This window comes from Cucumis melo, chromosome 12 (assembly GCF_025177605.1).
Source record: "Cucumis melo cultivar AY chromosome 12, USDA_Cmelo_AY_1.0, whole genome shotgun sequence".
Lineage (NCBI taxonomy): Eukaryota > Viridiplantae > Streptophyta > Magnoliopsida > Cucurbitales > Cucurbitaceae > Cucumis > Cucumis melo.
This window is the reverse complement of record NC_066868.1, coordinates 1,100,488-1,120,590: the sequence shown is the minus strand read 5'-3', so window position 1 is coordinate 1,120,590 and position 20,103 is coordinate 1,100,488. Positions and strand designations below refer to the sequence as shown.

The window sequence follows — 20,103 nt, the reverse complement described above, 5'->3', positions numbered from 1 at the left end:
CCAACAAAGATTAATTTTGGATCCTAAACAATTTAATTTTGGATTAAATTGGATTATTTTTCATAAAGGACTGGTTAGATCAAATTGGGAGTTGGTGCTGTGTAATTTTTCCTAAATTAAGGTTGAATTGGAATTCAACCTCAACTTTAGGTAAGTTGAACTAAATGATTTTAGGTCTTTAAGCATCTGTTAATTAAGTTATTGAACTTAGTATTTTTTCTTACTTTTTAGGACTTGATTGTTTGGGAAAGCTTGGCTATTGCTATTAGAACTATCTTTGGTTAAGCTAATCTCCAGGTAAGAGATTCTCCTACTAGACCCTCGTACTGAAGTAAGAGTTTGCATGTGATTTTTGACGTAGCTAAAATGCATAATATATTGGCATTGATGATGACTGATAGTTATGACTGAGTTAAGTTGATGATGATGATTGATGATGTTAATGTTAATGCATGAAATATTAATCTCATGATTAAAAATGCTATGATTAATATTCATGTCATGATGTTATGTTATGCTACATGTTATGGATAGGGTGTTCTATTAACCTTATCTATTAGAGTTGTACCCATATAGGTGTCTCTCGAGATCACCATCTTTTTATGACTATGTAGTCTGACGGGGTCACTCACAGCCCGATTGTCTTAGTGTTTCTTTTGAGTTCACTAAAGACCAGTTTATCTTATGTGTTCTTTTGTGTTCCCCAAAGACTAGTTTTGTCCTAGGTGTTTTTTTGGGTTCATCGAAGACCAGAGATGTTCATACAGGATCACAGATTGCACGTGTTTGGGAATGCGCCAGTTTGGAAGTACTACTTTACAAGACTCTAATAGGAAGTTAACAGACACCTAACGAAACTGATAGTAGATCCCTTACTGAGTATATTTTTATAATCACGTACTCTTTAAATGTTTAATTTTTCAGGCAAAGGTATAGGTAGATGTAAAGGAAAGATGGCGAATGACAAGAAGTGACCGTGACGTGCCATAGGGAAACGATTTGCTTCCGCCGTTATTTTATCAGTTTGATTTCAGTATCTTTTGTATTTTCATTATTACTCTTTTAAAATTAGATAGGGCCCGAGCTAGGATTTTATTTTAGAGATTTATTTCTACATACATTAGTTTATTTATGATTTTAATAAGGACTTGAGGTTTTGATTATGAAAATTAGTTTTATTTTCCATTTGGTTTTAAAAAGTTTTTATTTTTCTTTAAGTAATAATAACCTCAACTAAAGAGTTGGGTCGTTACAGTTATTTATTTCAGAATTAACTAAAGGACATTTGGTTATCTCACACCATTTTTCAAACTATGTGACTTAGCTTTAGTAACAATGCATCGTTTGCTATATATTTTCGAAAACATTCTATCTAACAAATATAGTTCTCCCTCTACCTTGGAGACGTAGTTAACGGTACAAAGTTTGTGAATTTTGTATATTTGTGTGTCGATCTTTGTTTACGTTACATTGTATTACTTGTTTGTTGTTTCCGTAATGAAATAGAGATGAGAATAGTATAGGAAATTCATATAATACTGTAATTTTCTTTCATTGTTCAATAATTGAAAAATAAATAAATATAGTACTCTAGTCAATATTTTATGATTTAAGTAATGAATTCGGATTTTTAGTTTAGAAATTCACCCAAAATTAAATTTATTGTTTACTATTAATTATTTGTGAAAGTAAGATGCACACCCGACAAGATTGAATATTTTTTAGAAATATAATATGACTTCATATGTTTTTCTATACAAATTGACAAATTATAATATGAGATAAATAGAAATGTAAGCAATTAATTAAGTTCAACTTTTCAAAACTTTAGTTTATATGAAATACAATTCACTAAGTCAAATATATTTACTTATTTATATATCTTTTTTCAACCAATAATAGCAATTAATCTCGTCAAAAATCTTAAAATGAATATAATGTAATTCAAAATCTTTATAAGATTAAAGAAGAATAGCTATTATAATTAAAAATTAATTTTAATGAAAAAGGTATTTAAGATAAGGAAGCATATATTTATCTACAAATAAATGGTTAATAATCTGGCAAAGTGAAATGAAACCAACCCACCCATTTTCATTTTCAAACAAATATTGAAGAGAAAAGTAGAAGTATATACATACATATATATACATACATATATATACATACATATATATACATACATATATACATACATATATACATATATATACATACATATATATATACATACATATATACATTAATATATATATATACATACATACATATATATATATATAAGATATTATAAATCAAATTTTATAAGAATATAACAAAATTTCAAGTTATAGAATCTAAGTTTTTGTTATGTTTTATTAATATTTTCAACAATTATATCATTTATCATAGAGTAAATTCTTATCGCAAAATTTTAATTTTAATTTCGTTTTAATACAACCTTATATATATTTATTGTTCATTACCATACTATATTTCCAGCATTTATTACATTAATTTGATAATTATATTACAACATTGTTCAAAGCACATAATGGGAATTATTATATAAATTATCGATAACATATTTAGATATAGTACTATTATTGGTTCATGCACATCATTATTTCTCTTTTTAAGCTTCGTTGTGATGCTTTCTCCTCCTCTGACAAGCAAAATTCTCTTTAGGGATTTTTCTTGATGTCGTGGTCCTTGACAACGCTAATCTCGAACTGCTGTGGTGGGGGTGGGAATGGATCATGTCTTGGATTAGCTCCCGGATCAGGGTAATCATTTATCATATATGCTGCTTCTTGGTTTTCTGATATGATACTAAGATTTTAGTTTTCTGTACATTATTATACAAATCTAGACTATTCAACAATAGGTTATAAATTAACAAATTTTGTGTACCTGAGTGGGGCATGATCCGAGCCGAGGTAACGAGGGCAAATGAGAGTAGGAGGAAGAGGGCGATCAGACGAGCCTTGAAATAATTCATGTTAGTTGTTTTTTTTGTCTTTGTTTGAATGATTGGTAATGGAGATTAGGAAGAAAGAAACCAATGTATTTATATATGTATTTACATAAGAGAGAAATAAACAAACTATGGGAAGGTTTTATTCTGTTGAGAATTAGTGGATTTGAATGAAGTATAGAGCAAAAATGGACAAAATGTGTTGTTGATTTTGGTAAGTTAGAAAAAAAAGGACAAAACATAGTTGTAATGTGAAAACTTACAAACCTAATATCTTAATGTACATACATTCTTTAGTTTAACTCCATCTGATTGAAACGGCTACTATTACTTTTTGCTAATTATAGAAGGTTGTTTAAGAGTATGGGTCCACATAAACCTAGTTTGTGAATAAGAAAAACATAGATAATTATCATTTAAGTCGACGTGATGGATCCTAGCTTAACCAGCAAATAGTTTACATGTTAAAACCTTTTTCTTTTAAGTCTAAAGTAAGAATAGCTAGCCCAACAAATCACATCAAATATTTGCTATCAATCTCAACGTTAGAGGCTCAAACTTCAACCCCACGTAAACTTCTTTCGAGGGTATAAATTTTTCATACCCATATGTTGTTATATTATACGCAATCCATCAAGCTCCATCGCGTAAAATATGTAGATTCTTATTCTAATTTCACATCAAATATTTATGTTTCTTTTTTCCTTAAAAGAAAAGAAGAGAGAAAAACAAAAACAAAAGAAAGAAAGGGAAGTTGGTATGTAAAACATTGAGAAATTAATTTGGTTTTGTGTGATATGTTTTTTCTCTCTTTGTTTGCCTCTTTCAATATTAAATATTATTATTATTTTATTTGAAAAGAAAACAAAGTCTTTTCATTAAACCAATATTGTTATGGATGTTGATGTCCTACCAATTTTAATATACTTATTCAAATATACTACTTACTGTTTTCAATTTTGTAATGAGTTAGGTTCAACAATTTAATCTCTAATTAATAAATTAGTGATAATAAGATTTAACGAGATTTGTTGCATTAATAATCTAATTAGAGACTCAAAGTTTTTATAAAAATACCAAGTCAACATAAGAAAATAATAAGAAAAAAATTGGCATCTAGTTTAGGTGTGATTTTTTTTTTCTTTTTTTTATATTATGAACTAAATTGTTACAAATTTGAAAATACACGTACCAAATTGTTACAAAATTGAAATTATGGATGGAAACTAGCTAAATCATTACAAACCAAAGTTCAATAACTAAATTGTTACTTGTATGAATGTTTAGGGACCAAATGTGTTTTTTAGCCTAATATTACTTTAGGTTATATACTTTGAAGTTTGTTCAAATTTAGTCCATATAATTTGAATACATACAAAATGTAATCTTTTGTGTTGATTTTTAGTGAAATTTTTAATTAAATATATAATATAATAATTTCTATCAGTTTTATAAAATTTTCATCGGTAATTTTAAGAATTTTGATATTTTCACTATTTCGAAATTTGTTATACATATATATTAGAAAAAACATATCACTATTTCGAAATTCATTAGATAAGCTTATAAACTCCGGAAGATTTTATTTCAATGTTATTATTGTGTGTATTTAAGTGTTGGACTTGTAAATATCATATTTCAATTATAATTTGGATTTGTTGTATGATTTAAAGTTGAAACGAATATGAAAGGGTTGTGTTTTGTTGTATATTATGGAAAAATAAGTAATTGCATGGGTATATATATCTATACCATGTAGCATGTTTTATAAGTACTTATTATATAACTAATGTGGAAGATTATTGGGATCCGTAACTTTAAGGGAAAGAGTATATATACTGTTAGAGTGTTCTGCTCACCAAAATTTAAAATATATTTGTTGTTGATAGTAAGGATTAATCAATATCTCTAATATATCTTTCATATAGTATATTATATTCATGAGCTCAATGAATAGTTGTAACTTTCTAGAGAAAACTATTATTCTCTGAATATATATACATTAACTAAACAACTTGGATGACTTATTTTAGAAGTAAAAACAACTTAATTATTATTAATCTAAATAGTTTTTATAAATTTTATATGTACATGAATATTTTACCAATATATACGGAAAATTGAAATTTTTGATAATCATATCAATATAGTTTTAATTACTTTATTTCATATTGAGATTTAATTTCCACAATATTCTTAATTAATATTATTATCAGAGTCTTGATCGTTATATAGCACTACAAACAACTAAATACAGGATTTCGATAGGGCTCAGAAAAGAATCCAATATATAAATCATCTAGCTTTAACTTAGTAATTTTGTTTGTTAATTATATATTGTAAAAAACATTCTCTCTAACAGATATTGTTCTCCTTTTATCTCGTGGACTTAGATAATACAAAGTTAGTGAATTTTGTATATTTATGTGCTGATGTTTATTTACGTTACGTTATATTCCTTGCTTGTTGTTTGGGAATGTAATAGATGATAGAATAGTGTGCGACATTCATAATAATACTATAATTTTCTTTCATTCTGGATCAAATATTGAAAAATAAATAAACATAGTATACCGAGTCAATATTTTATGACTTATGTAATGAATACATATTCTTAATTTAGAAATTCACCCAAAAGTAAATTTATTGTTTACTATTAATTATTTGTGAAAGTAAGATGTACAGCTGAAGAGTTTAATTTTTTAGATATATAATATGATTTCATATGTTTTTCTATATAAATAGAAAAATTATAAAATGAGATAAATAGACACAAGTAATTAAGTTCAACTTTATACAACTTTAGATTATATGAAATACAAATTCACTAAATCAAATATATGTTTTACTTTATATATATCTCTTTCCATAATAGCAACTAAATCTTGTCGATAGTCTTAAATTGATTCAATGAATATGTAGTTCAAAATCTTTATAAGATAAAAGGAAAATAGCTATTATAATTAAAAATCACCTTAATGAAAAGGATATTTGAGATAAGGAAGCATATATTTATCTACAAATCAATGGCTACAAATCTTTCAAAGTGAAATGTAACCAATCCCACATGTTTTCATTTTCAAACAAATATTAAAAAGAAACAGTAAATATATATATATATATACAAAAGACCTTATAAATCAAAATATTATAAGAATATAATAAAATTTCGAATAGTAGAATTTATATTTTATAAAATGTTAGTTATACTTTATAAATATTTTCAAAGTTTTTATCATTTATCATAATTCTATATATATATAGTTCATTAACACACTATATTTTGCATTTATTATATTAATTTGATAATATATATTACTCCATTCTCAACACACATAAAGGGAATTATATAAATCAATAATATAACATTTATATATTATTGGTTCAAAACATCATTATTTTTTAAAAAAAACTTTCTTGTTGATGCTTTCTCCCTCCTCTAACAAGTAAAATTTCTTCAGGAATTTTTCTTGATGGGGCGGCCCTTGTCAATGCTAACTTCGAACTGTCGTGGCGGAGGTGGCGGATGAAGTCTTGGACCAGGATAGTCATTTATCATATACGCTGCTTCATGGTTTTCTGATATGATAGATTTTAGTTCTCTATACATTATAAATTAAAAATCTAGACTATTTAAAAATAGATTAGTTAGAAATTTTGCGTACCTGAATGGAGTATGATTCGAGCCAAGGTAACAAGGGCAAACGATAGTAAGAGGAAGAGGGTGAGACGAGCTTTGGAATAATTCATGTTAGGTGTTGTTTTGTCTTTGTTTGAATGATTGGTAATGGAGATTAGGAAGTACATAAATCTATATATATATATATATATATATATATATATATTTACTTTAATGAAGTGATAGAGTAAAAATAGATGAAATGTGTTGTTAAGTTAGGTAAGTAAAAAAAAAGGACAAAACATGGTTGTAATGTGAAAACTTACAAACCTAATAGCTTAATGTACATACATTTTTTAATTAAACTTCGTCTTGTTGTTGAAACGACTACTATAATTACTTTTTGCTAATATAGAAGGTTGTTTAAGAGTATGGGTCCACCTCAACATAATTTGTGAGTAAGAATGGATAATAATCATTTAAGTCGACGCAATCTTAGCTCAACGATCATATATAGTTTACACAATAAGATTTTTCTTTAGAAGTCTAAGTGAGAATAGCTCAACAAATCACATCAAATATTTGTTATCTATCTCAACGTTAGAGAGGTTCAATCTTTAACCTACACGTGACATCTTTCGAGGGCGTAAATAATTTTCATAACCATACGTTGTTATATTATATGCAATCGATCAAGCAAGGATGAGTCCTGCAAAATATATGTAGATTCTTATTCTAATTTAACATCAACAAATTTTTTATAGCATTTTATAGCTCAACTAGATCATATATCGTTAACTCTTGATCAAAAGATTAAAGATTTGAATCTTGATCACCATCACATGTTGATAATAAAAAAAGAAATACCAATTTGAAATTTGCTTTGAACAATTATATTTGTCTCTTAATTTTGGAGGTTGTGTGTATTTTGTTCTGTGAAGTTAGAGCAAGGTTGCATACTAAATTTTACTCTTAATATATGAATCTAAGACCTTGTTGAAAATGAGGTTAAAGAGAGATTAAGCTCTAACATTGAGTGATTTTCATTTGAATAAGGTTGGTAGATAGAAGTTCTTGGTAAGAGTGAGTCCCACACCTAGGGTGGGTTTTTGTGATCGTTCACTAGGTTAGATTATTTGTATGTTGTCCATATAATTTTTCATTTATATATTTATATATTAATAAAATTTTGTAATCATTTGACTTTTTAATTGGAGAAAATTTCGTTTATGGCGCATTACTTCCAGACATAGGTGATACTGCATCAAACTGGGTACTGAATCTTGTGTTCGTTTATTTAATATAATTTATATCAGTGTTTTACTATTTTTTTTTATTAGGAGTCGTCATTCAAACCACAAAAATCGAACTGTTTCTTAAAACTGAACCAAGAAAACTCAATGAAACCAAAGAATGCGGTTCGACAAGGTTTAAAGAAATTTAAAATTGAACCGAAGTGCTTTTAACTACTATATATATAGTTTTTTATATTATATATTTATATATTTAAAACAAGAGTAAACCGAATTTAAAACTAAATCGATTTTAATTTAAAGAACAAAACGGAATTTAAAACTGAATTGATCAGATTTTTTTTTATTCTTACAAAAATACCAAAATCGAACTTAAAACAAAATCGAATTGCATAAATTCAATTTGGTTAAAACCAATAAATCGATTCAGTACGGTTCGATTTGGCCATCGAACCAAACCGTTCTCATCCCTTGTCGCATTGTTGTATAACGTTGCGGGTCAAATAACCCCTTCTTCAATATGAGAATTTTTTAGAGAACAAAAGAAAAAGAAGAAAAAAAAAATCTAACTTCACAAATTTTACACCATACAAAATCCTATTCATTGAGTCAAATATATGGTGCAAATTTGGATTCCTTAGGAATGAATCGATAATGACAAATAAATAAAATAAATTATCTTGTTGAGAATTCTACATTTTAAAAATGGAAGAACATCACAATTAATTAAGATTTCTTTATCTAATAAATTTTCCAAGCAAAAGAAAAGATAAATACTAAAAATCACTTTAATGGGAAAGAGATATTTGAGATGAACGACCTCTACAAATAAAAGTAAATGAAACCAAATCCATACACATTTTCATTTTCATAAAAAAAATTAAAAAAAAAAGGTAAGAGTATATCAAAGGCTTTTTCATTTTCCAAAAGGATTAAAAGAAAAAAAAAAGTATACCAAATGTCTTATCACAAAGTTTTTAATCTAAATTGTCTTTCTCATTGACACATGTGCTGCCAAATTAAAAAGTGTATCAAGTGTAAATATCTTGCGAAATTAAAAAAGTATACCAAGTGTAAATATTTTGTCTTATCACAAAGTTTTACATCAATAACCCACGCGTAATATATTTACGATTTATACGCGATCGTTTAGATATGACTACAATATATCTTTTCAATTCCATTGATTAATTTTGTTACTCCATCGTTTAGATTTGGGTGATTTTGGGACCCAAATCTAAATGATTTTTTTTAAAAAAAAATTTTGCTAGATGATCTTTTTAATTCTTTTGCTACATGATCGTTTAGATTTCTTTGCACGATCGTTTACTTTTTTTTACGTTTACTTTTTTTCACACGATCGTTTACATTTGTCTACTCCAGTTCAAATGAATTTTTTTCAAGATACACGATCATTTACTTTTTTTTAAATGATCATTTGCTTTTTTTTAAATGATCATTTACTTTTTTTTAAATGATCATTTACATTTGGCTACTCCAATCTAAATGATTTTTTTCAAGATTCTTTATACACACTCTTTTTTTTTTTACACAATCGTTTACTTCTTTTTTACATGATCGTTTACATTTGGCTACTCCAATCTAAATGATTCTTTTTCAAGATTATTTATACATGATCTTTTAGATTTTGCTATTTTTTCGTACACAGTCTTATACACATTAGATTTTGCTATTTTTTTACACAGTCTTATACAAAGTCGTTTAGATTTGGTTACCCAAATACAAACGCGTAAAAAAAGAAAGGAAGAAAGGCGATGGAAAGAAATTGAAGCGAAAAAAAAAAGAAGAAGAAAAACGATATAAAGATTAAACGACGTAAATAAAGAATTGAAAAATAAGAAATATGATGGAAAGAAATTGCAGAAAAGAAAAAGAGGAAAGAAGAAAGACGAAATCGTAAGGGAAGAACGAAGAAGACGAAATAGAGGAGGAAGACGAATCACGAGGAAGAAAGAAAAATGGAAGGGCAAATCTGGAATATTTAAAAAATGACTAACTTTACGGGTTTTGTTACACGGGCCGTAAATAGTTTGGTGTTTTGTTACATTTACAATAGTTTCCCTTCTTTTTCACTACCATACTACTTTAAATTTTTTCATTCACAGTATCTATTATTCCATTATTCTCAAAACCCAAATGACATTTTTTACTTCAAATGGTTTATTCACCTGCCCTGGATTAGCTCCTGTCATAATCATTTATCATAAATGCATCGGGTCTTCATTTTTAATATGATATTAGATTTTAGGCATCATTCAAAGTATGAGTTATACAAATCTTAACATTTTGACAACCAATTAACAGTTTTCGTACTTGAATGGGGCGTGAGTCAAGCAAGATGAAGAGAGTGATGCGAGCTTTGAAATGATATCAATCGTGTTATTGGTTTTCCTTTGCCATTTGTTTGAAAATCAATCGTGAAGTATGAAGAAGTTCATATATTTATTTATACATAAAAGACAAATGAGACAAACTATGTATGTATGTATGAAGGTTTTACACTAGAACAAATATAGGCTTTAATGTCGGTTGGGAAAAATGGAAAATGAACATTAATGTCGGTTTTGAAAACGCGGATGTTTAATGTCGGTTTTCCACCGACATTAAAGACTAAGCTTTAATGTCGGTTTTAAACCGACATTAAAGGTCCGCCATTTTGAAAACCGACATTAAAGGTCCATTTAATTTTTTTTTAATAATTTTATTTTGTGAAAAAATAATAGTCTCTCTCTTACTTTACTCTTTCGACCCTCTCCTACTCGCGCAATCCCTTTTCTTCTCCAAATGAATTCGTCCATTTCTTCTTCGGCAACTTTTTCTTCTCCGATGCCCGTTCCTTCTCCGACTTTTTCTCATTGTTTTTCTCATCTTCTTTTCTTTTTCTGAATCCTTCCCATATTCATCCAAAGGCATGCTCATCCACTTTCTGTAGAGGTAAATTCGTATTTTACATTTTCCATTCTTCATCTTCGATTTTGATTTTCGATTTTCATTTGGGTTTCCTTCCTTTGAGTTTCTGTTTCCCCGTTTCGTTCAATGGGAATGTTGCGGTTGATTGATTTGTTTTTTATAATTTTATGAACTATTCATATCCAACTTTAGGGTTTAGGGTCGAATCACCATCGCTCTCTATTTTCTCTTCTTCTTCGATAGTTCCGTCACTCTCTTCTTATGGATTGTTGGTCCCTTTCTCTCCCTCTCGACGACGAGTTCAAGAAGCTCGTCAATCGTATGAACCCTCACAGGTTTCTTTTTCTCTTTAATCTTCGATTTTCATTATGGGTTTTGTTTACTCTGTTTCTTTTCTTAAATGGGTTTTGTTTTCCAGGGTTACCATTGATAATGATTCCATTAGAAAAGCTACTCCGATTAAGGTCTTTTTTTTTCTACTTCAATTCTTATTTTCAAGATGGGTTTTGGGTTTTTTCTAATTGGAATTGAGTTGTGAAATTTTTCAGGTTGATAGTGCTAATAAGCGAGGGAGTTTACTGGAAGTGGTTCAGGTTCTTAATGATTTGAATCTCATAATTAGACGAGCTTACATAGTTATTTGCCTCGTTTGGAATTACAGCTGGTTTTGTTGTGTTTTTCATTGGCAATCCTTAGATTTCTTCTCAAGGGTTTTGGAGTATCCAAGATTTCCTCTCAAATTATTGTAAGTACTCATTTTTCTAATCATTAATTTGCATTTTCCTCTTTTTTGGATTTCATTTAATTTAATTTCCTATGCATTTTCTTGTTTTAAATACTATTTTTTCTCCGGAAATTAAAGGGGTCTTTTTAATTGTGTTTCTATGACTTTTGATTGTTTAGTTCAAAGTCCATGAAGTGTAATATAATTAATAGTATAACATTGTGCACCTTTTTTTTTCAAGTACTTCAATATTTGTGGAGTTTAAGGTTTGAAACTATTGATATTTGAAATAGTAATTGATGTTTTATCCCAATGACAAATGAACTTAAAGTTTGTGTATCATTACTCTATGTTAAATGTTAAATGTGTATCATTGTGCACCTTTTTTTTTCAAGTACTTCAATATTTTTGAATTTCTGGCATATATATATATAGTAAACTCTCAACACAGTTTTCTAGTGAATTATAAAAATATATCTTGAAGGGGAACTGACTTGCATTCTGTGAATGAAACATTACTATATTCCTTAGATATTTTTCCTCCTGTTATGCAAGTTCCTCATGAAAATTCTTAAAACCATCTCTATCTAATGGAAATTGACCTATAATTGTAACAGAATTCTATATCTACACTGAGACATATGTCAGATGTAGTGACATGTTGATTTTCTAACTTAATATGTAAATATATAGTGATCTATTCGTGATTGTATGTCATGTGACTCATGTCTATGCTATTTCATATGACAAGATGCTACACTTAATCTTTTGTATCATATTAAAATATTTATGATACTCTTAATCAGTTTTGGTACATTGGTATACTGTTTTTTTTTTCGAAAGAAAATATTAAAGTAAAATGATGTCAGAGGCTAATGAAATTCCTTTCCATTTGCTTTTGATGCCAACATTCTAGTATTTAGTCACTCCTAGAATCTCTTGAGGAAAAATTGTACTAATGTTTGTCTTTTCTTTTAGGCTGTGCTTGTGCATCCTGATAAAAATATGGGAAGCCCATTGGCGAGTGAGTCATTTAAGAAGCTTCAATGTGCATATGAGGTAATTTTCATTTTTTGTCTTAACTTTCTGTTTCTTCAATCATATCTGTCGGAGATTTGAAGCATTTGCTAACATAGAGTCTTTGGAGTTGTTTGGGTTCAGAGTTGCCGTAGTTTGTGGTTATTGTAATTTGTGGGATTATATAATAGTTTTGTGGAGTTAGAATAGTTTGACTTTGGGGTGTAGGCTATTTTAGTCTGACTATATAGTTTGTGTTTGTGGTGAAGATTTAGTCATTGGTGGTTGGTTCATTGTAGTGTAACTTGCCTGTTCAAGGCTCTTTGGCATTGGCTTTCTTGATGGAGCAATAAAGGTGTTGTAGAATTGCTCTTCATCACAATTCTCAGAGGATATGATGTATGTATATCTAAAAGGTAGGTGTAGGAAATATTTTTCATGTAACAACCAACAGGATGCCATATTTATTATTTATTCACAAAGTTCATTGTTGTTTCTAGTTTGTTGCCATATTTTTCAGTCAGGTTATGGCAAGGAGGAAATACCGCTGGCCCTGGTGTGGTGTTTTTTCTTTTGAAGATTAAAAAAAAAAAATCTTTGTGATATGTGGTTTGCTTGCTTTGAACGACCTTTTTTTCTCTTAAATAAGTTGGTTTCTGTTTTTTACATTTTTGTTTTGTTTGTGATATGGATACTTAGTTACGTAGGTTTCGGTTGCGAGACTTGCAATTATAACTAGGTCATAAAATTGTTACTTATCAATTCAACCATCTTGATGTCTTTTACAGGGAGATATCACTAAACAAATGACTGCAATAGAAGAAATGGTTGCAAGTGAGTACAATTAGCCAGACCCTTATCTTTGTGACAAGATCTTGAAGATGGTCATTTGTGAAGCGTTCTAGTTTGCTATTAGTTGCAATTTTAGTTATTGCTCTCTCAATATATTCTTTTTCTTTCTTTCTTTCTTTTTTTCCAAAGGATGATCAATGTATAATAATTAAGCTTCATAACTTCTTTGTATTTGGAGCCAAGTTATATATAAATGTACACATTATTAAGATTTCATTTTGTATATGTACAAGTAAAAGATTTCATTTTTAACTATTTGGTGTCATACAAAATGGACAATAATGCAAGGATTTAATAAAAATAAATTTGAAAAAACGACATTAAAGACAGCTTTAATGTCGGTTAAAAAAAATTAAAGACATCTTTAATGTCGGTTATCCACCGACATTAAAGATAAACCGACATTAAAGGCCTTCAATAACACCTTCAAAGATGTCGGTTATAAACCGACATTGAAGCCCAACCGACATTGAAGCCCAACCGACATTAAAGCCCTTTAATAACGCTCGCAAAGATGTCGGTCGCCAAGTGACATTAAAGGCCTTTAATGTCGGTTTTAAACCGACATTAAAGGCCAAATTTCTTGTAGTGTTAATTTGTTGAAACTTGGCAAATTGAATGAAGGGGTCGAACAAAAGTGAATAGAAAGTTATGAAGTTTGTAAGTAAAAAAGAAGAAAGGGTTAAAAAAGTCGTGGTTTGTATGTGTGAGAACTTGCAAACCTAATATCATACTTTTAATTAATTATTCCTTATTTGAAATGCCTAGTGTATACTGCTTGTGAATATATTGTTAGAAGATGTGTAGGCCCATACTTGTTGTATTTGTTCAGAGTTTTCTCCTAGTTGGTTGACGTGGTAAAAAGTTTTATTATATGGGAGTTTGTAAAGAATATTCAGCTTTGAAAAAGATATTATTTGAGGCTATTATGGAAAAGATATTTTCCTTCGTAGAAGATTTGTATTTGAAGAAGATGTTCTCAGTGTCATAGATTTGATATTCTTTTAGTCGAATATCTTGGTTGACTGACATTTGTTGGTTTTTGTTAGTTGCAAGAGCAAGTACACTACAACGTTTTCGAACGTTCATTTCAGTGCAAAAAAGAATCCAAAACGTGTAAATTTTTATTTCTTGGTGTGGTTTGTAACTGTTGCTTTTGTTTTTTGTGAAGAATAGTACTGATGTTGTAATATTTTGAATATCAAGTTTCTATTGCATGAACAACATAAAAATCATTCATTTACGTCTCGATGATGAATGTGATTTAGGGGGAGTTCCTCCCGTAAATTACCTTAGTCTGCTGGTTGATGAAAAACTTGATTAAAGGGGAGATTTTGGTTTAGTCAATTCATCTTTGAAAACGTGATAGAATTATTTGTTATAATATTGTATCACTTATAGTACTAAGAGTGAAAGAATAGGGTGTTTTAAACTCTATACTGAAAATCATAAGATTGTTATTATGATTTATATATCAAAGAAAAAACATCTTTGATCTCGGGTCAAAGACCCTCCAAATGTAGATGTTGTTTCATCAAATCAGGTTAGCAATGTCTTGTGTTCTTACTGTCTCTACTTATTGTTTTGTGTGTTGTATCCTCTGTTGTTAACTGCGGAATCTTCTCAAGCACTGTTGTTGATTTTTTCATTGTTTTATCATATACGGTTGTTCAAAATATTAACATAAATGAGTCGATCTAAATAAGAATATTTGTTATCAATAGTTAATATTTAAGTTAACGTGAGTACATCTAAACGTTTTATATAATTGACATGTATGTATATGTGTCTTCTTTTTTTTTCTTTTATTAAATTTAGGAAAAAATAGAATATTCGAGTAACTTAATTATATTAATTCCAACTTATTTCATTTTAAAAAAATGTAAGTCTAATTAAATATTAGTTATTGTTAAATAATACGTCTATTCTCGAAGATAATTAATTATTTGGAAGAAAGATAAATAATAATTAATTATTGCGGAAGACAATTAATTATTTTGGAGGAAGATAAATAATAATTAATTATGGTGGAAGATAATTAATTATTTGAAAGAAAGATAAATAATAATTAATTATTGTGGAAGATAATTAATTATTTTGGAGGAAGATCAATAATAATTAATTATTGTGGAAGCTAATTAATTATTTTGGAGGAAGATAAATAATAATTAATTATTGTGGAAGATAATTAATTATTTTAAAAAAAGATAAATAATAATCAATTATTGTGGAAGATAATTAATTATTTTGGGAAAAGATACTGAGAATAAAGATATATGTATATTTTTGTATTATATATATATATATATATATATATATATATATATATATATCCTAAAAGGAAAATGAAATAATAATAATAAATATTATTATTTGGGTTTATAAATAGCATTGAAATGGTTAAGTTAAAAAGAAAAGGAAAAAGAGAAAGGTTCTTCATCTTCTTTACTAAGATAACCTTCTGCCGCCTTCGTTTCACTAGTTTTTGTTATGATTGGTCCCTTTGGCAAAGCTTTAAGAATCGATGAATTTTCTCATCAAGGTTTAGATAATTTTTCAACCTCCATTTAGTTAAGTTTGGTAAGCCAAGGTAATTAAATTAATTCTTATAAGTTTTATATGTACATAAATATTTTATTGGTGTAATTTATTAATTTAATTTTGGATCTAATTGGGGTTTCTTTAAAGGTTCAGTTGGTTACATTTTTTAGATTTAATTTTGAATTTTTTCCCCCAATTAAGGTTGAATTTGTTTCAACCTTACATTTTGGATAAGTTAAATTGGAAAATTTTAGATACTAGCCATTGGTAAATTTTATTAATTAAGTTATTGATTTTTCCTTATTGTTTAGGATCTGCTTTAATTGGGAAATTACTGTCAGCAAAGAAATATTTTTAGCTAATCTCCAGGTAAGAGATTCTACTACTGGACCTTCGAACTAAATTTAAGTGACTGCATATATTTACAATTATGCATTAACGGTAGCTAAGATGCGTAATGCGATACTATAGATGATGATTGATATTGTGTTGATGATGATTGATATTATAATTGATGATGATGACTGATATTATGATTGACAATGATGATTGGTATGTTTATGATGTTTATGATACATGATATATTAATCACATGAATAAGAACGTTATGATTAATATTTATGTCATGTTATGATGATGTTACATGCTTTAGATTGTGGTGTGCCTATTAAGCTTTTTACCCCACCTGTATTGTGGTCTTATCTATGGGATCACTCGCACAACTAGGGGTGTTCCTACGTGATCACTCGCACGATTTAGAGGTGTACCTACGGATCACATGCACGGTTAAAGGATAGTTATACTGTGTATACGAGGTCACTCGCACGACTAGGGGTGTTCCGATGGGACCACTCGCACTATTAGGGATGTACCTACGTATATACATATATGTTTATGGAGTGTGTACCTACGCACTCGCACGACTAGGGGTGTTCCTACCGGATCATTCACACGATTTAAGAGTGTTCGTACGGTCTCACTCACTCTGGTGTGCTCCATTAGTCACAAAACGTTATGATTATGTTTCTAACGCAAAGTTAACAGATCACCTAGCGGGACTAGTAGTGGGTCCCTTACTGAGTATATTTATATACTCACTCTTTCCTATGTTTAATATTTCAGGCTAAATTAAAGAACTTAAGAAGCTAGCGAGCGACAGTGAGGGATCCGTGGCATGTCATATGGGGACACAATTCAGCTTCCGCACTCATTTATATGTTTTTCAATATTTTTAAATTTTAACTATTTTACTTGAAGATTTTATCCTATTTAGTTGTTTTTAATTCTTTAAAATTGTTAGAACCCGCGGGTCATGTTTTTAAATTATTTTTGTTAATTTTGAAAATCTTATGTTTTTGTGAACGCCTTGATATTAGTTTTATAAAGATTTTAGTTATCTTCTTTTCCAAAAAAAAAATGTCTTTTGATGTTTATCTTTTGAATAATGACCTTAACTTAGTTTAAAAGTTCGGGTCATTACATATATATATATATATATATATATATATATATGAAAGTATTTGACAATTACTCAAAACTTCTATTTTGACAACATGTTAAAATATTTAATATAATGCCTAAAATACACATACTATTTTAATTTAATTTCGAGTTTCATTTTATGTACTTTCGAATATTTTTTTGTCAAACCTATCAATAAATCTTAAGAATAATAGCACTTCTTGTTGATTATAATCACGATGATGCTTTTTTCAAATATAAGAATATTGACTGATCTATTTAGATTTTTTTTATTTTTTTTTAACTCAAACACGTATAATAAAAAAATAAAAAGTTAGTTCTTATAAGTTTTATATGTACATAAATATTTTATTAGTATACACGTAAAATTGAAAATTTTGATAAGCATATCAATATTATAATCTTGATACTTACTTATCTGTTGTTGAGTATTTACATAAGTGTATATGTGTCAATGACTACGCACGTAACTATAGTTTTAATTACTTTTATATCTGTTATTTTATATTAAGATTTAATTTCAACAATATTCTTAATTAATATTATTATCATATCAAATAATATGTTAGGGTGCGTTTGGGGGAAGGATTGATTTACGGAAGGGTTAGTGTTAAGATAAAACTAGTGTTAAGTTAAACCTAGTTTTATCATAACCCTTGTTTGGGGGAAGGGTTTAAAAATATAGTTTTATGATAATATGTGTTTGGGGGAAGGGTTAGGTGGGGAGGATTAATGGGGATTTTATGATAAGATGTGTTTAGGGGAAGGGTTAGGTGGGTAGTTTAATGGGGATTTTATGATAAAATGTGTTTGGGGGAAGGGTTAGGTGGATAGTTTTATGGAAATTTTATGATAAAATATGTTTGGGGGAAGGGTTAGGTGGGTAGGTTTATGTGAATTTTGTGATAAATTTTATTTGGGAAAATTGTTAAATGGGTTGGGTTAATAATTTTTTTATGTGGTATAATATTTTTTAAATTAAATTGTAAATATCATAAAAAAGTTATTGCATACTTTTTTACGAAACCCTCGAATTCGTCTTATTGTCCTTTTTTATTTGTTGTATGTGTAATGTTATTAAATTAGTACATACAGTTGCCCAAATTAAAATTAATTTCTGAACATATTGTGAGAAATTTATTACAATTAATTTTTTAGAAAGATAAAAAAAATTATTGAATATTTCTAATCGGCGATAGCGATGTCATCCTATTTTAAACCTATATAAATAGCCATTATAACGCTTTGGAAAATTGTGACTATTTTCCTTAATTTAAAATAAACATTAGCAAGGACGAAAATAAGTTCTTTACAATAGGAAATGCATAAATAGTCAACATCATAGACAAAAAAACGTAAGAAAATAATAAGCAACCCAGGTCCGTAGAAACATAAACTATCTCTCTATGTATCTTAGGAGGACTCTACAAAATCTCTCCCTCTCATCCTCAGGAATGATTACGAAACCCCAAAGGTCGTCCATACGAGACAAAAGATGCCTTTGCAATAACACCCTATCCAAACTCGTAAGTTCTAGCATCTCACGCAATATGCGAAAAAATTCCGTGCGCACATGGTTGTCATTTGCAAGGTTGCCTGCAGGCCACTCCGGAATCTGCCTGAGTTGCTCATTTGTTTGGTCGAGCGCCAGATGTATCGCTTCAACATCGAAGTCTCGCTGACTTCCCCTCTTCCTCTTCGATCCACTCGATCCGGTCCTACCCTCTGAAATGCGAGAAGGTCGGGATGCACGTACATCGTCCTGCGAGAGGTCAATTCCCTGGCTGTACACAGGTGGGAAGTCCTCGTTTCCATCCCCCATATCAAATTTGTCATATCCGCCACCAGGCTCGTTAGACCCCACGTCCGCGAATGTCTCAGCGAACCGACCGGTCGCCCTATTACGACCGAAGACATATGTAAGTTCGTTGTAATACGTGAATGGTTTGTTCAGGAGTCCCTTTGCTGCAGGATGCGACTGCGGGCAAAAAAATATCACGTATGAGTACTGATTGAAAAATTGGTAACTAAATGTACATTGTGAACGTTGTGTGACGTTTAAATTATTTTCCATACCCTAACCCAATTATCAAATAATTCCTTCTCCGCAATGATACATTTCTCTTCATCGTTCCACCCAAAGCCACTGCACGCTGGGCCCCGCATTTCGGCAATGGCCTGGAATGTTCACTTCAGTGTCTTGATCCTACAATCAATTACAGTTGTTGCTCGTACCTGACATCCAGGTAGTTTCTCCGCCATCATGCATACCAATTGCCAAGGTATCCTGGGCGGAACGTACCATTATCTGATTTCCATCCCCCCATTGACACCAACTCCATTAAACATTCCACAATAGTCCCCTCCTCCTCCTTCGTCCAAACATGTCTCGGGGCACGATTTGAGGTTGACATACTGAGAATGAGAAATAAGAAAAAATACATGGAGTACGTAAGTAATTTCACAATTGAACAATAAAAAAAATAGGCATGATACAAATTCATGGCACGCGTACATTTCATATGCAACAGCCCATATTACTTTTTACAGTACATTTTAGACATGATAGAATTGCGACCTTACAATCGAAAACTTGTAATGTAAAATTGTCTTAGTTAAGCGTTACGCAACTGCCATTCGGTGAACATCAATTCGGTTAGGTCGTCGCGCCACTGAGACCACTCGTTTGTTGTCTCAATGTACTGAATGTCTTCTGAAGCGGTGGTCG

General features: G+C 29.3%; 1 protein-coding gene and 2 long non-coding RNA genes across 3 annotated transcripts; 2 read left to right on the top strand and 1 right to left on the bottom strand.

Annotated features, from left to right (window-relative positions):
• Positions 1-2,391: 2,391 nt before the first annotated feature.
• Positions 2,392-3,014, bottom strand: LOC127144437 (uncharacterized). The gene is made up of 2 exons (XR_007816062.1): positions 2,893-3,014; positions 2,392-2,800 (listed from the first exon to the last, which is right to left on the bottom strand). It is a non-coding gene; the product is annotated as an uncharacterized LOC127144437 (long non-coding RNA).
• Positions 3,015-10,362: 7,348 nt separating this feature from the next.
• LOC127144382 (ACT domain-containing protein ACR4-like) lies at positions 10,363-11,508 on the top strand. Its single transcript, XM_051080292.1, has 4 exons — positions 10,363-10,783; positions 11,003-11,094; positions 11,178-11,223; positions 11,308-11,508. Exons 2-4 carry the CDS (start codon positions 11,021-11,023, stop codon positions 11,506-11,508), a joined length of 321 nt encoding a protein of 106 aa, XP_050936249.1. The 5' UTR covers positions 10,363-10,783; positions 11,003-11,020.
• Positions 11,509-12,601: 1,093 nt separating this feature from the next.
• LOC127144436 (uncharacterized) lies at positions 12,602-13,521 on the top strand. Its single transcript, XR_007816061.1, has 2 exons — positions 12,602-13,056; positions 13,289-13,521. It is a non-coding gene; the product is annotated as an uncharacterized LOC127144436 (long non-coding RNA).
• Positions 13,522-20,103: the final 6,582 nt, after the last annotated feature.

What these genes read in the sequence shown, in the direction of transcription:
- LOC127144382 (XM_051080292.1), top strand. Translation starts at nt 11,021, where the DNA reads ATGGATTGTTGGTCCCTTTCTCTCCCTCTCGACGACGAGTTCAAGAAG. An exon ending in AATCGTATGAACCCTCACAG is followed by an intron (nt 11,095 to 11,177) that starts GTTTCTTTTTCT and finishes TTTGTTTTCCAG; the next exon opens with GGTTACCATTGATAATGATT. An exon ending in GAAAAGCTACTCCGATTAAG is followed by an intron (nt 11,224 to 11,307) that starts GTCTTTTTTTTT and finishes GAAATTTTTCAG; the next exon opens with GTTGATAGTGCTAATAAGCG.